This window comes from Bombus bifarius, unplaced genomic scaffold, assembly GCF_011952205.1.
Source record: "Bombus bifarius isolate JDL3187 unplaced genomic scaffold, Bbif_JDL3187 scf7180000009476_frag, whole genome shotgun sequence".
NCBI lineage: Eukaryota > Metazoa > Arthropoda > Insecta > Hymenoptera > Apidae > Bombus > Bombus bifarius.
The window spans coordinates 1-14,706 of record NW_022885145.1 but is presented as its reverse complement, the minus strand read 5'-3'; the positions used below and the strand labels follow the sequence as shown (position 1 = coordinate 14,706).

The 14,706-nt window shown below is 45.1% G+C and overlaps 3 protein-coding genes and 1 long non-coding RNA gene across 5 annotated transcripts; 3 read left to right on the top strand and 1 right to left on the bottom strand.

Annotated features, from left to right (window-relative positions):
- Nucleotides 1-1,834: 1,834 nt before the first annotated feature.
- On the top strand, nt 1,835-3,236 carry LOC117215258 (hematopoietic prostaglandin D synthase-like; the record flags this gene model as incomplete). The annotated part of the gene is made up of 2 exons (XM_033461650.1): nt 1,835-2,012; nt 2,944-3,236. Coding segments are annotated over 2 exons (354 nt in total), but the record flags the coding sequence as incomplete, so codon positions are not given.
- A 737-nt stretch (nt 3,237-3,973) lies between these two features.
- LOC117215259 lies at nt 3,974-4,509 on the bottom strand. 2 transcript variants are annotated; one of them, XR_004489049.1, is made up of 2 exons: nt 4,468-4,509; nt 3,974-4,350 (listed from the first exon to the last, which is right to left on the bottom strand). It is a non-coding gene; the product is annotated as an uncharacterized LOC117215259 (long non-coding RNA). The 2 variants fall into 2 exon arrangements; XR_004489050.1 differs by having other exon boundaries at nt 3,974-4,372; nt 4,468-4,507.
- Nucleotides 4,510-4,906: 397 nt separating this feature from the next.
- LOC117215257 (glutathione S-transferase-like) lies at nt 4,907-7,879 on the top strand. Its single transcript, XM_033461649.1, has 3 exons — nt 4,907-5,163; nt 6,191-6,404; nt 7,808-7,879. Exons 1-2 carry the CDS (start codon nt 4,927-4,929, stop codon nt 6,356-6,358), a joined length of 405 nt encoding a protein of 134 aa, XP_033317540.1. The 5' UTR covers nt 4,907-4,926; the 3' UTR covers nt 6,359-6,404; nt 7,808-7,879.
- Nucleotides 7,880-11,733: 3,854 nt separating this feature from the next.
- Nucleotides 11,734-14,690, top strand: LOC117215260 (the record flags this gene model as incomplete). Its single annotated transcript, XM_033461652.1, has 2 exons — nt 11,734-13,851; nt 13,927-14,690. Coding segments are annotated over exons 1-2 (2,882 nt in total), but the record flags the coding sequence as incomplete, so codon positions are not given.
- Nucleotides 14,691-14,706: the final 16 nt, after the last annotated feature.

Sequence of the window (14,706 nt, the reverse complement as noted above, 5' to 3'; positions counted from 1 at the left end):
ACTATATCAATCGTTCTTTTGCCAGAAATTCTCAAGACTACGGATTCTTTAATTAGCGAACACTCGGCTCCGAAATCGGGGTAAAATGGAAACGACTCACCCGGATGGCTTGATCTACCAGTTAGCGCCTCCACTACGTAGAAGTCAATTCGACACTCGGTATTGAAATTATATTCAGGGCACTGCTTTGTAAAGGATCTTCCTCCATAATCAGATTGGTAGCTGCGCACCAGGCAGCGGAGTCGAAAAATTGTTAGGGTCCACACTCGATTTTTGCACTAGCGACGGAATTAACTCGCGCACGATGATCGTAAGCTCTTGCACTGTTATAACCGGCACTGATCCCACTTCTGATGTCGGGTTTACATTAAAATTAGGGTTAGGGGCGTGAAACGAATCTTCGTTTGGGTTACACGTTGTCGTTATGCAATAGAGAAGACATTGACTAGTGCAAATACGATTATTATAGAACCGGACAAGTAACCGCGGTTGTTAGGTACTCGAGAAACTAATGACAATGATCCTAGGTTCAATAACGAATCCGCGGTCGACGGGATGATAGATGAACGTACTCACAAAATCTAAGTCGGACGCGTAATATTCACTGATCGTAAAGAGTTACTCCTTTCATCAATGAGATCGCGAGCGAGAATGTCTTTCCCGTCCCGATGATGCCACAGAGGAAAACTATAATGGGGTGTGTCTAAGGACACGAGATTATCGGATTCGTCGAGAAAAGCCTTCGTTCAGAAAGTAAGGGAAATTGGCCTTGCTGCTAATTGGTCAATCTCCATATCGGTGGTTAGAAAAAGGTGCTAGCCGCCCTCGAGGGAAAGGTGCTAGTGGGAGACGCCGCTCGTTGAAAAATATGTCTCCCCTATCTTCCCGTAGTTGGGACAAAGACCGTTTGTCTGTTTGAAGGACTTTAGTTGACTAAATCTTAAGATTTATAACGGGCCCTCGAGCTAGCCGAACATGTACTACGGAGACGCATCGACATCTGGCAATCATCTTACTCGAAGAATAGGGTCTGCGTGTGGGGAGCCACGGGACAGAAACCGTTGTAATGTTTACTGTCGCGTGTCGCCACGAATATTTCTTTTAAGGAGAGCTATAGAATTACTCCATACCTTTGTTAGACAAAGCGTTCATCCCGTGACCGCGGCTACGTTCGGCGACTGACTGTCGCCTCGAGCCCAAGCTCATTATCACAACTCTCGAACAATTACAATCGGATTGGATAACTACAATTGTTGAATTACAGCTATAGTAGACTTTAGGTTACAATGTTGCGGGATTATCCAAAATTCCAAAGGCTCCGGTGTTCTTTCATCTCCGACATATATATTATATATACTATTATATCTATATAATATATGTATTTATATCTATAAATATATGTATAAATATATCTGTTTAAAAAAATAAAGTTGACCTTCATATATCGCCAATAATATCGCGTGTGTAAAAAGAAACTAATTTCATTTAATTCTTTTTTTACATTTATTTATTTTTTATTATTATTTTTTTCACAACTAATTACATTTAATTATTACATTTACATACATTTAACTATTATTACATACATTTACATACATTTAATTATTATTTTTTTCATAATTATATCTCGTTTGAAATATTTTTCGACATAATTAATTGTTTCAAAAACACATATTCCAGCCTTCTAAATGATTTATTTTGCGTATTATACGAATTATTCCATCTATAAATAAATTGTTCTCTCTACACACAAACACGCACACAGTCTGTTAATTACACGAGTTAATTGTAACATTTTTCTCGATAAGTTGACAGAGCAAGGAAAATGAGCGACGAACCTACCTACAAACTAATCTACTTCAATGCCCGTGGTAGTGCCGAACATATACGGTACATATTTGCATATATTGGCATCGAGTATATCGACGAGAGGATCCCCCTACAACTCTGGCCTGAATACAAGGATTGTAAGCGTGAAGAATCGATTTTTACTTTCATCGTTCAACTCTCAGATATCTACCATTTACTCAAACTTTTCTGTATATAAAACTTTCGTTTCACGTGCAGGCTAAACTTACTTAAAGTAAAATTTCATACGGAATAAAGTCGAACTTTTCATTAAGTTTTGCTTCCGTAATATCGTGTTTATCGAATACCAACTTAATTCACTTACGATTCTCGAATTTTTGTGTTGCAATCTTTATTGTTTTCAATGAATCGAAGCATTTCGAATATTTTGAGAAAACCGTAAATAGGTGACTTAAAATAGGAATACAAAAATACTTCTACGTTTCTCGTTAATTTAAAAACTTTTTAGGACTTGTCGGAAAAAAAGGATAAAAAATTGAAATCAGTTCGGAAATGAAAAAGAACATAGCTAAAAAGTCGAAAGAACAAAGCAGACATAAAATTCGATCTTCCGTTGCGACATTTCTATCGTAAATAGTATAATAAAAGTTTTACGCAGCATAGTCTTCGATATAATCTTATATGTCGCTTGCAGATAGAGAAACCAAAAGTCAACGTAAGTCTGTAAATCAATCCTGTCGGTGTAAAACACAAAATTACGTTCGCAAGAGACATTCGATTTATATTCCTTGCATTTCAATTTTCATTACAAGAACCGTGTACATTTTCTAATATTTTTTCCGTGTCTGGTATTATCTTTTATCCTTGATTTTAAAAACTTTAGGTTCTTCCCAACAGCGATAACCTGCGATACCCTGCGAAAACACGCGATACCCTGTCCATCGTAATCGTAAGAAAAGAAAAAAAGGAGAAAGAAGACATTTCTGTATTTCTTTACTAGGCCATGTTGATTAAAACCGAAATGATTTCGATTCATCTATTCACAAGAACGCAACGGCCTCGGAAGCTGTGTTGTGATTTCCTATCGATCGTTTCCCTTTACACAGTGTTCATATGAGCCATGTTTGTTCTTAGCAATGCCTTATAAAAAGCTGCCTGTGCTGGAGGTAGACGGGAAACCGGTAGCGCAGGCTGACGCTGTGGCGCGATACTTGGCGAGGAAGTACGATCTAATGGGAAGAAACGAAAGCGATGCGTTGATATGCGACGTGCTCGTCGATACTCTTGAAGATTTGGAGCAAGGTGAGTAACTGATGAGATGACTTTGCATTTGTCTCACCACAGAGACAGACGTTCAAGAATTCATTGTGAAAAGACGAGTACAAACAAGATACGTATGTCTTTCCGTTAAGCGAATGTTACAGTTTGTTTGCAAAAGTCAGTTTTTAGATTATAGAATCGTAGATAGAATTTAGAGGATAGAAAATTTTAGTAGTCACTTTTAGTTTAGTCTTATCGACAATAAGCAGACTACGTTATGATACAACGATTCCAACTGAAGATTTCTATCGACATCACGAATTCGATGGCTTCCAAATTTTCTTCTCTGCAATCTCAGACGCTCAACTCGAAAGAATCTTTTAGATCCCCCGACAAACACTCGACTCAGGTTATCTATTATCGTAATCTTCCTTCGGGATTTTTTTTAACTGCGTTGCGTTAACGAATAACGGGATAACATCACGTTTCTCTCAACGCCTTTCAACGTTCTACAACTTTTATTCTTTGCAAATCCCTGTCTCTATATGATAAACGCTGGTTATCCGCGGAAGGAGCGAGGGCAACGAAGTGTATCCTGGTACGCGATAACGTTACTAATTTCCAATTACGATATGTGTGATTACGTAACATCTGCTGTCTGCATAATGCGTTAACGATCCGCGCGTTGATCGCATAAATATAAATCGAAGGGAATGGAATCGCTCGAAACTCATGCAACTATCCGCAGGTGTTTAAAATCGTGTTTTTACACCGCCAACGTAACGTCACGCCACGTCGAAAAATTATTACTAGACAGAGAAGGTGAACAAAAAACGAGGTAAATAGGCTACCGATTGAATAATATCATAACGATCGTATCTCTGGTTTTTGCTCGTCTTTTATATTTGTTTCAAATGTATAAAATATAATCGTATCGATATCGTCCACGATTAAAGCCATCCATCCGCCATCGACGAGGAACGAACGATTATATTTTATCATTTATGCGAATCCTTCTCTTCTTTCTCTATTTACGCCCCTCGCCTTGCTTCGTACCGCCGATGATTCACAATTCGATGCACCTGAACAGCTGGAACGTCGCAGATTTTTCCGTACGATAACAAACGTGTTTTTGATGGCCTGCTTTAAACCGTGACGATCGCCATGACGTGCATCAATTGTCGAATGATGTAGTGCGACGATACTCCTACGCAACTTTTTTTTACGCTGTTTTTTCCTCTATTTTTTCTTCCTGTGTGTTATCACATGATCATGAGATACCTGTATAGAAGATGCAAAGAGTCTGTGAAGAATTTACAGATATTTAAGATTATCATAATGTTTAAGCAAAAGCTAAGACGCAAAATATTGCTCAAGATGTAATTATGTAATATTTACTCAATTTCTAGAAGACTGTTTATATCTTGTTGTTATTCTTGATATGGAGATAAATATAGTATACTTTATTAAGACCTAGATAGAAGACTTTTTTCTCGTTTCTCTTCTCTTACTTAATCACTAAGAGTTATATAACGTTTATTCGATAATTCTGCTTCTCCTGACCTTTCCACAAATGGTTGTTTATATCTCGACATTCTTGGTACTTTTAATCAAATTTTAATAACAGTACTTTACTCGTCAGAAGTAAATAAAAAAGCTCTAAGTAGAAGCAAGGATTTATTTACCTTTCCTTTCTCGAATCTCAGTTAGCAATGTTGTTCCTCTTGAAAGATTTTCCAAGTTTCCAAGACAATTTCCACGCTGGTAACATTGTATATATTTCAAGTATCGTGAACCACAGGAACTTGTTGAGGCAATATTGAAGAAAGCAAAGAGAATGAAGAAATTGTAGGAACTATGAGAGGCTACTCCTTCTTTCACAACTTATTTTCTCTTCGTTTGGGGGGAAAAACACAAATGAACGTAACGGTTGGTTTCATATACGTTTCAGCTATCTGCTACTGTCGCATGGAGGAGGATCCTGAAAGGAAGGAAGCGAGGATGAATCAACTTTTGAACGAAACAATACCATTGTACCTGACTAAATTCGACCAGATTATTGGCGAATATGAAGGATATATCATTCCTTCTACCGTAAGATTTTTTATCCAAATTTAATGTTAAAATTTTTAGTCTTTGTGCAAACTGGGCCATGTTGTCCATAAAAAATTATTGAAACTTTGTTGCGACAAGACAGCTTTAATTGTTGAGAGCAGAGTGTATCTTTAAAATTCACTTCTGTTAGTTTATGTACAAATGAATTTGCCAAGATTCTCAGCTTTTAGATAATTATTCATGTATCTTCCTCATCAAGTTTGATAGAAATTATTACTATCGTAATCAAAGCAAAGATTAAGATATGTAAAATCATTTCTCTGGATATGACACTCTTGTTTAATGATTGATAAATGATACCATTCGAAATATCATATTTATATAATATATAATGATACTTATAAGTGTAATCACTTAAGTACAGATATCTGAATTTTTCTCACTGTCACTGACATAGATACGTATTATGGTTCCTTAGATTACTTGACCAGTTTATTTCTTTCATCACTGTGTTATTATATAATAATAATAAATAGTCACATTAAATTAATTTAGTATGATTATGTTGTTTAATAATACGTGTTTCATTGCAAAATATTTAGCGATTGAAGGGCTCACAGGAAACATGAAAGTGAAAGAATACTAGAATCTAGAGTTTACGATTTCAATTTCTTTAACGAGATATTTATCATATTACACAATTCCTGTAAATGTATTTGTAATTATATCGCCGAAGAATTGTATTTAATTAAGCTATGAAGTTGTGGAATCGTGAGAAGGCTTATTTTTATAGAACTGTCTAATTTCCATTCGACATTGATTCAGGATACACATTACTCTTTTTTATATAATACCAGTTTTGTCATTTTTAATTAACAAATACCTCCAAAGGTTGAAGTTTCTAGAATTATCCATTAAATTCTGACAATAAAATAAAAATCCAAATTCTTCCTAAAAAGCTAGTGATCTTTAGTTAAGAGTTCGATTTTTCACATTTTTCAAGGTAAATTAAAAAAATTGTTTAATAGAGGAGGTACAAAATAAATGTATACAAACCTTTTTTCAGACGACATGGGCGGACTTCGTGTTTGCAGCGGCCCTTGAAAATTTCGAGTATATGTTTGGGGCATCAGCTTTGGATAAATATCCAGCTCTTCGAGCATTGAAGAAAAGGATTCATAGAATACCGGCTATTTCTGATTGGCTGATTAGGCGCCCATACACAAACAGCTAAAAAGCTAAAAACGTGTGGAAAAAAGATGACCAGTACACCAGTATATATATGTCGGAGATGAAAGAATACCGGAGTCTGTAACTGAACAATTGTAGTTATTCAATCCGATTGTAATTGTTCGAGAGTTGTGATAATGAGCTTGGGCTCGAGGCGACAGTCAGTCGCCGAACGTAGCCGCGGTCACGGGATGAACGCTTTGTCTAACAAAGGTATGGAGTAATTCTATAGCTCTCCTTAAAAGAAATATTCGTGGCGACACGCGACAGTAAACATTCCAACGGTTTCTGTCCCGTGGCTCGCCACACGCAGACCCTATTCTTCGAGTAAGATGATTGCCAGATGTCGATGCGTCTCCGCAGTACATGTTCGGCTAGCCCGAGGGCCCGTTATAAATCTTAAGGTTTAGTTAACTAAAGTCCTTCAAACAGACAAACAGTCTTTGTCCCAACTACGGGAAGATAGGGGAGACATATTTTTCAACGAGCGCGGTCTCCCACTAGCAACTTTCCCTCGAGGGCGGCTAGCATCTTTTTCTAACCACCGATATGTAGATTGACCAATTAGCAGCAACGTCAATTTCCCTTACTTTCTGAACGAAGGCTTTTCTCGACGAATCCGATGATCTCGTATCCTTAGACACACCCCATTATAGTTTTCCTCTGTGGCATCATCGGGACGGGAAAGGCTCTCTCGTTCGCGATCTCACTGATGAAAGGAGTAACCCTTTACGACCAGTGAATATCACGCATCCGACTTAGATTTTGTGAGTACGTTCATCTATCATCCCGTCGACCGCGGATTCGTTATTGAACCTAGGATCATTGTCATTAGTTTCTCGAGTGCCTAACTACCACGGTTACTTGTCCGGCTCTATAATAATCGTATTTGCACTAGTCAGTGTCTTCTCTATTGCATAACGACAACGTGTAACCCAAACGAAGATTCGTTTCACGCCCCTAACCCTAATTCTAATGTCCGCTCCGACATATATATGTAGTATCGTGGAACAAAGGCCTAAGAGATATCGGGCGAACTATAAACAATGTCGCGAGAAAGTCGAAGCACCGACAGGCCCAACGATGTATCGTCGGTCTTTCGGTCGAATAGGTTACGCAAAAAAAGGCCTACGTGACTTTGACAACGAGCGGTTGCGGAGCACGTGCGTGGTGGGGCTAAGAAAAAGACAAAGGAACGATGAGTCATTCGAAAAACAGAGTGTGATTAAAAAAGCGGAGTGCGAGTTGAGCAAGGACAGAGTTTTGCGAGTGGCGTTGCCGAGAGAGTGTTGATTGCATTTTGGTAAAAGTCGAGTCGCTATCTAGTTATTTAGTTGCGCTGTTTTCTGTACATTTGGTGTGAATAGTTCAGGTTGAACAACAATCGTCTTTTTCTGTCCGATTAACATCTCTACTGTCCATTCTTTGTAAATATACTATATCACGATATTACATATATGTACGCTGGCATCGCTATGTTGGTAAATGTTCGATGTTATACGTGTCGTAAAATGTAACAGTTCTACTTAAAAAAAAAAATTTCGTGTCTATGAGTACGTTAAAAGTTTAACTATAAAAAGTCTCATCTGAGCTGTGCTCCTTTATGGAAGGTATTATTGTGTTTGAAAGAATACAATATATAATAAATGTATGTTCTTTCGAAAAAAGTTCGAAAATTTTCTTTCTTTTATCCGTACTTAACTTTTTAATAAAATGCACGATTAATTCTTGTGTCTCGTTTAAACAGCTTTTGGTCTATCGTTATTTCGAATTATTTGAACATCGTGTGAATTTACTATTTAACTTTACAATATCATTTACTATATAATTTTACAATATCATTTACTATATAATTTTACAATTATAATTTTACAATATCAATAATTTACAATAAGTGAGGGAAAAATCATTGAATGTTATATCTAGATGTCTATATACTATTTTAAACAATACTTAGTTTCGTCTCTTCATGATACTTACTGGCAATACCGAGTACAAATACGATGTTCTTTGAAAATAAAAAATGGATTTGAAAACGTTAATGCACGTTTTTTTTTATTTATTTGTTGAAATTACAAACAATTCTCGCGTTGAGAATTTTCAGTAATTTTTCTGGCGTGGCGCAGTGACATGGCTGTTTATTTACAATAAGTTAATACTTATTATAGATAGGTATAATTTATAAGTATTATAAGTAAGTGCATATGCTTAATTTGGATAATTAAATGAATCTAACGTTTAGGTCTAGCGGGTAGTGCCTCTTCAGCCTGCGAATCTGGTCCGTCGTATCGAGTAGTCCAGTGATTAGGGGGTTTCGGTGTTTGTTGACTCTTTTGCTATATCTGTCGCTATATTTTGCTATTTCCTCTTTGACTGTAGGTATCTTGAGGTCGCGATGGATGGTTTCGTTGGTAACATACCAAGGTGCGTCTATTAAGGCTCTTAGCGTTTTCGATTGGAATCGTTGTAGTATTTCGATGTTGGAGTTACTTGCTGTTCCCCATAGTTGGATTCCGTAGGTCCAGACAGGTTTTATTACGGTCTTGTAGAGGGTAATTTTATTCTGTATGTTTAGTTTGGAGCGTCGGCCCGTGAGCCAATAGAGTTTTTTTAGTTTGTCCTTTAGTTGCTTCGTTTTATCTGAGATGTGTGTCTTCCACGTTAGTCTCCTGTCCAGGGTCATGCCCAGGTATCGGACTGTGTCCCTGCTAGGAACTGTTGCATTGTTGATGGTGACCTGGGGGCAGGTTTGTTTTCGGAGCGTGAAGGTTACATGTGAGGATTTCTTTTCGTTGACTTTGAAACTCCATTTGTGAAACCACTTTTCCATGGAGTCGAGACTTCGCTGGAGAGTGGATGAGGCTATTACCGGGTCTGCGTGGGTAGCTAATAGCGCTGTGTCGTCTGCAAATGTCGCTATTGTTATATCGTTTGATATAGCTAGGTCGGCAGTGTAGATGGAGTACAGTAGGGGTCCGAGGACACTACCTTGGGGTATGCCGGCTTCTATTGGGAATGTTGCGGAAGTGGCGTCTAGGCATTTAACCATGAATTGTCTATTGGTTAGGTAAGATTTTAGGATGGAGTAGTAGGGGTGAGGTAGGATCTTTTTAAGCTTGTATAGTAGCCCTTCATGCCATACTTTGTCGAATGCCTGTTGGATGTCTAGGAAAACCGCTGAGCAATATTTTTTCTTTTCGAGTGTTTGGCTGATCGTATGAGTTAAGCGGTGGATTTGCTCTACTGTAGAATGATGTTTTCGGAAGCCGAATTGGTGATCTGGGAGTGTTTTCAAGTTCTCTAGGATTGGAAGGAGTCGGTTCGTGAGCATCTTCTCGAATAGTTTGGACAGGGTAGGTAAAAGACTGATTGGGCGATAGGAGCAGGTTTCGTATATCGGTTTACCGGGTTTAGGGATGAGGGTAATCAATGAGATTTTCCAGGCCTTAGGATAGTGTTCCAGGCGAAGGATAGCATTAAAAATCGATGTGATGAGTGCTATCCCTTTTGTGGGAAGTTCCTTGATTGCTTTATTGCTTATTAGGTCGTGTCCTGCTGCTTTCTTGGGGTTTAGGCGACTGATTGTTTCTATAGTCTCTGCAGAGGAGAAGGGTTCGATAGGAGGGGACATTTGGAAGGGGGTGTGCAGGTATTCAGTAACGTCCGCGGCGGCTTTGGGGGAATGGGGTTTGAATACTTTTGACAAGTGTTTAGCAAACAGGTCGGCTTTTTCTATAGGGCTTCGCGCCCATCCACCTTGCGGACGGCGGATAGGTGGGATTATTTGTGGGGGGCGTGTGAGTTTCCTGGAGGCCTTCCATAGTGAGTAGTTGGCGTCGGCTGTGGGGGATAAGCTGGCGAGGTATTTATGGAAGCAGTCGTTTTTATAGTTTTTTAAGGTTCTGGATAGCTTTCTAGTTGCGTTGTTAAGTTTGCGTTTGTCCTCCGGTGTTCTATGGGTCTGCCATACTCTTCTTAGTCTACGTTTTTCTGCTATTTTTTTTAGTATGTATTGGGGATATTCTTGTTTGCTGTTAGATGGCTTTGTCGGTGTGGAGAGGCGGATTGCTTTTATTATGCTCGTGTTTAAGTATTCCGTGGCTGCTTCGATATCTTCCTTTGTTTTTAGTGGGGTGAAGGCTGAGGTTGAGTGTGTAAAGACTTCTCTGAAGAGCTGCCAGTTGGTGTGTTGGTTGTGAATGGAGCCATTAGGTGTATTCTCGATGATTGTTGAACTGACTGTTGCTATCACGGGAGAATGATCAGAGGAGAGATCAGCCGAGGAGTTGATCTGGACGTGTCTTGATGGGATATTTTTAGTTACGAAGAAGTCGAGAAGGTCGGGTATTTTGTTGGTGTCAGTGGGCCAGTATGTGGGTTCGTATGTGGTGAGGTAGTTGTGGTTGTTGTTTATTATGCTGTTTAAGAGGTTTTTGCTTCTTGCTGTAACCAGTCTGCTGCCCCATTGGATGTGCTTGGCGTTATAGTCTCCTCCAACTATGAATCTATTGCCCAGGGTGTCCAGGAAGTCTGGGAGGGCAGTATACTGCTGAGGTGGTGATTGAGCCATGACAGTCTTCTATTACTACGTTTGTTGCTTGGAGGTAGTCTTTCTGGAATGGTGGAAGTTCGTAGTGCTTAATACTTGCTTTGATTATTATTCCGGTGCCACCGTGGGCCTTTCCGATGGGGTCTTGGGTATGGTAGAATTTGTAACCATTTATTTTCAGGTAGCTCTTGTCGGTGAAGTGGGTTTCCGATACGAGCATTACGTCGATTTGCTGGTGTTTTAAGAAGAGTTCTAGTTCAAGTTTGTGTTGCGCTAGACCGTTGGCGTTCCACAGTGCTATGCGCCTTGGTTTTATTTTGAGTCGGGGCGTGCTAATTTTTCCACGATGAGTGTTAGTAGCGATAGCAAGTGATTTATTTTCTCTGATTGTTTCTCTATTAGCTTTTCCAGCCTTCAGGAGTTGTCTGTGTTAGGTGGGTTGGGGACACGGTTTTGGGGAAGATTCCTTTGGCTGTTCGGGTTATTTTGGATGCCTTGTACTGCTTGGGCATAGGAGGTTGGGGTTAGGTTGGGGAGCACGAGGCGGGCATGGGTTCCCGGGGCATAGGACCATGCCCTGGGAAACCCCGATGGATCTGATGTTCTCTTACAGTCGGGTGGCGGCCGATCGGTGCCCTTGGCACCCGTCGGTTCGCCGATCCGGTGCGGAGAACTTCGGAGAAGTTGGCGGGCCCATGCCTGTCAAGACCACTCAGCTCACCTTCTCGCGGGGCTCCCTGCACCGGCTTCGACCGGGGCAGGGTGCGAAAGAGTGAGTGGCACCAGGACGGAGACTTCGACGACGACCTTGGCGAAAAACAAACAAAAACATGGAAATGGAGAACAGAAACGACAACGTTTACGGTGCAGGGGAGGGATACCCCAGTACCGGCGCAGTCGCGGGTAGTGAAGTGGGCCCCGCTGCGTCGATATCTCGCGACCACGGCCGTTCGAGGGTGGACCGTCAGGCCCCCGGACGCGTTTATACGACTGGCGACGGAACAGCAGGAGAGAGGAGGAGGATAACCACAGGAGGACATCCAGAGGATGACAGGACGGAGACCGCGGAGGAGCCTCCGAGGAAGGCGACGAGACGTTCGCCGAGAGCCGCGAACAGGCCCGAGTACGTTTTTCTCGCGCCGACCACGATGGACGACGGTACGACACCGTTGGCGGGGGGATCGCGGGGGCGGGCGAGGTCCGACGACGAGGAGTCGGTCGCCTCGTTCGCCTCGCGCTCGTCGCTGGCTTCGATGGCGTCCAGGTGCAAGAGGAAGAGAACGGGAGCCACGACAACACCGGAGGTGTCGGAGGAGTTGGAGGTGCAGATGAAGACGAGCTCCCCGGCCGAAATCAGCGCGGGTTTGACGATGCACGTGTCGGAGATAATGCACGTCGCGACGACGTCGTCGAACTTGAAGGGGACCTACATCAGATCCCTCAAAAACGCGGCGAGTTATATCACCGCCGCCTGGAACGAGGAATCCGCGAGGAGGGCGAGGCCAGCGCGTGGCGCCGGCGACGACGTGGACGCGAGGCTGTCCGTGCTGGAGGGGGAGAACGCGGCCCTCCGCCAGGAACTGAGGAGACTGGCCGCCCACGTCAACGAGTGCCCGCGATGCGCCGGCGCGGCGCCCGAATACGTCCGCCCGCCGTGGGAAGGCGGAAACGACAGGACGCGGCTGGACGCCCTGGAAAGAGCGGTCCGAGAACTGGGACCCTCCATTCTCAGGACAATCGAGGAACGATTCGGGGACGCGCGACGGCAACGCACCCCCGAAGGACGACCCAGCGGGGACCGCCCCGTCGACCCTCCCGCGGCCCAGCCGACGCCGACCCGAAGGGAACGGGAGGACGGCGGATGGGAGTTGGTGGAGACGAAAAAGAAGCGGAGAAGAAGCAGGAAGACGGCGAACGGGACGAAGGCAGCCGTCGCCGCCGCCGCCGGAGGAGAGGCGGCGAGGAAAGGATCGACCGCGCCACCACCGACGCGGGTACGGCGACAGCAGCAACCCCAGCCGGGCGGCGACACGACGGGCGCACCGAAGGCGAGCGCCTCCGCGACGCAGAGAGGACCACCGCGGGCACCCAAGGTGGTCACGCCCCCTCGCGCACCGCGAACATCCGCGGTGACCCTGACGTTAAACGAGGGAGCGAGGATGTCGTACGCCGACGTCCTGGAGGCAGCGAGAACGAGGATTCCGCTATCGGAGCTCGGGACGGAGCGCCTGGAGATGAAGAAGGCGATGACGGGCGCCATTATAATACAAGTTCCCGGCGACAAGGACAGGGGAAAGGCGACGCTACTGGCGTCGCGGCTGGCCCAGACCCTGGACCCGACGGCGGTGAGAATCGCCACCCCGACCAGGATGGCGGAGCTACGCGTGACCGGGATAGACATCTCGGTCAAGAAGGAGGAGCTGCGGAGAGCACTGGCCTCGGCGGCGGGATGCGGCAGCGCGGAGGTGCAGGTGGGCGAGATCGGCGCCACCAGAGGCGGCCTCGGGTCGGCATGGATCAAGTGCCCGGCTGCAGGAGCCCGCAAGCTGGCCCAGGCGGAGAAGATAGCCCTGGGCTGGTCAACGGCGAGGATAAGGGCCGTGCCGAAGCGCCCGTTGCAGTGCTTCAGGTGCCTGGAACTGGGGCACGTGCGCGCCACGTGCGTATCCGGCGAAGACCGAGGGCACCTGTGCTACAGGTGCGGCGGGAGCGGACACCGCGCCAGAGGCTGTCCCGCCTCCGCTCCCAAGTGTCCGCTGTGCGAATCGCTCGGGGCACCCGCGAATCACAGGATGGGCGGAGAGGCGTGCAATCCCCCGAAGGTCAAGAGGAGGAGACCGACCCGCCAACCAGCAGCGGTAGCAGCAGCAGCCGCCGCGGTACGGACACCAGGAAGCGCCGCCGAACCACCAACAGCAGCGGCGGATGGCCGGGAGGAGGCCATGGAGGTGACGGCATAGTTCAAGCGCCTGCTGCAATGCAACCTCGGTAGGTCGAGACGAGCGCAAGATCTGCTCCTCCAGACCATCCGGGAGAACGAGGTGGCCCTAGCGGCGGTGGCCGAACCGCACCGTATACCCGACTCGCCTAACTGGATCGGGGACCTGGACGGATCCGCGGGGATAACGTGGACGTCGGCCTCGTGCGTCTCGCTGGACCGTGGCAACGGCTTCGTCGCGGTCGAGTGGCTAGGAGCGGCGGTGGTGGCGGTGTACGTCTCTCCGAACATCGACCTGGCCGCGTACGGGGACTTCCTGGACCGAGTCGGCGAGTGCATCCGAGGATGCCTCCCCCGCCAGGTGCTCGTGCTGGGGGACTTCAACGCCCACTCGACGCAATGGGGAAACCCAAGGACCAACTCCCGTGGAAGGATGCTCACCGACTGGGCAGCGAGTCTGGGGCTCCTGCTGGCGAACAGGGGCTCGGCGAGCACCTGCGTGGCGTGGAGAGGATCCTCCGTGGTGGACATCACGTGGGCTACCCCGGAGTTGCTCAGGCGAATCCGCGACTGGAGAGTGGCCGAGGGGGTGGAAACGCTGTCCGACCACCTCTACGTACTGATGGAGGTGACCCTGGGGACCGAGGACGCCGGGACGATACGACGACGACCGGGAGAGAACCGTCGCCGCCCGCCGCCGCCGCCGCGATGGCGCCTGAAGGAGATGGACAAGGAGATGCTGCGGGCGGCCACGACCGTGTCCGCCTGGAGCTGGGACGCCCGACGGACGACCGAGCGAGGAAGCATCGACGAGGAGGCGGAGGAGCTCCGAAGATACATGACCGCGGCGTGCGACGCCTCGATG

Bases quoted from the DNA above. Each gene is read 5' to 3' on its own strand.
- LOC117215257 (XM_033461649.1), top strand. From the start codon at position 4,927: ATGAGAGGCTACTCCTTCTTTCACAACTTATTTTCTCTTCGTTTGGGG. The intron at 5,164-6,190 runs GTAAGATTTTTT...ACCTTTTTTCAG, and splicing joins GATATATCATTCCTTCTACC to ACGACATGGGCGGACTTCGT.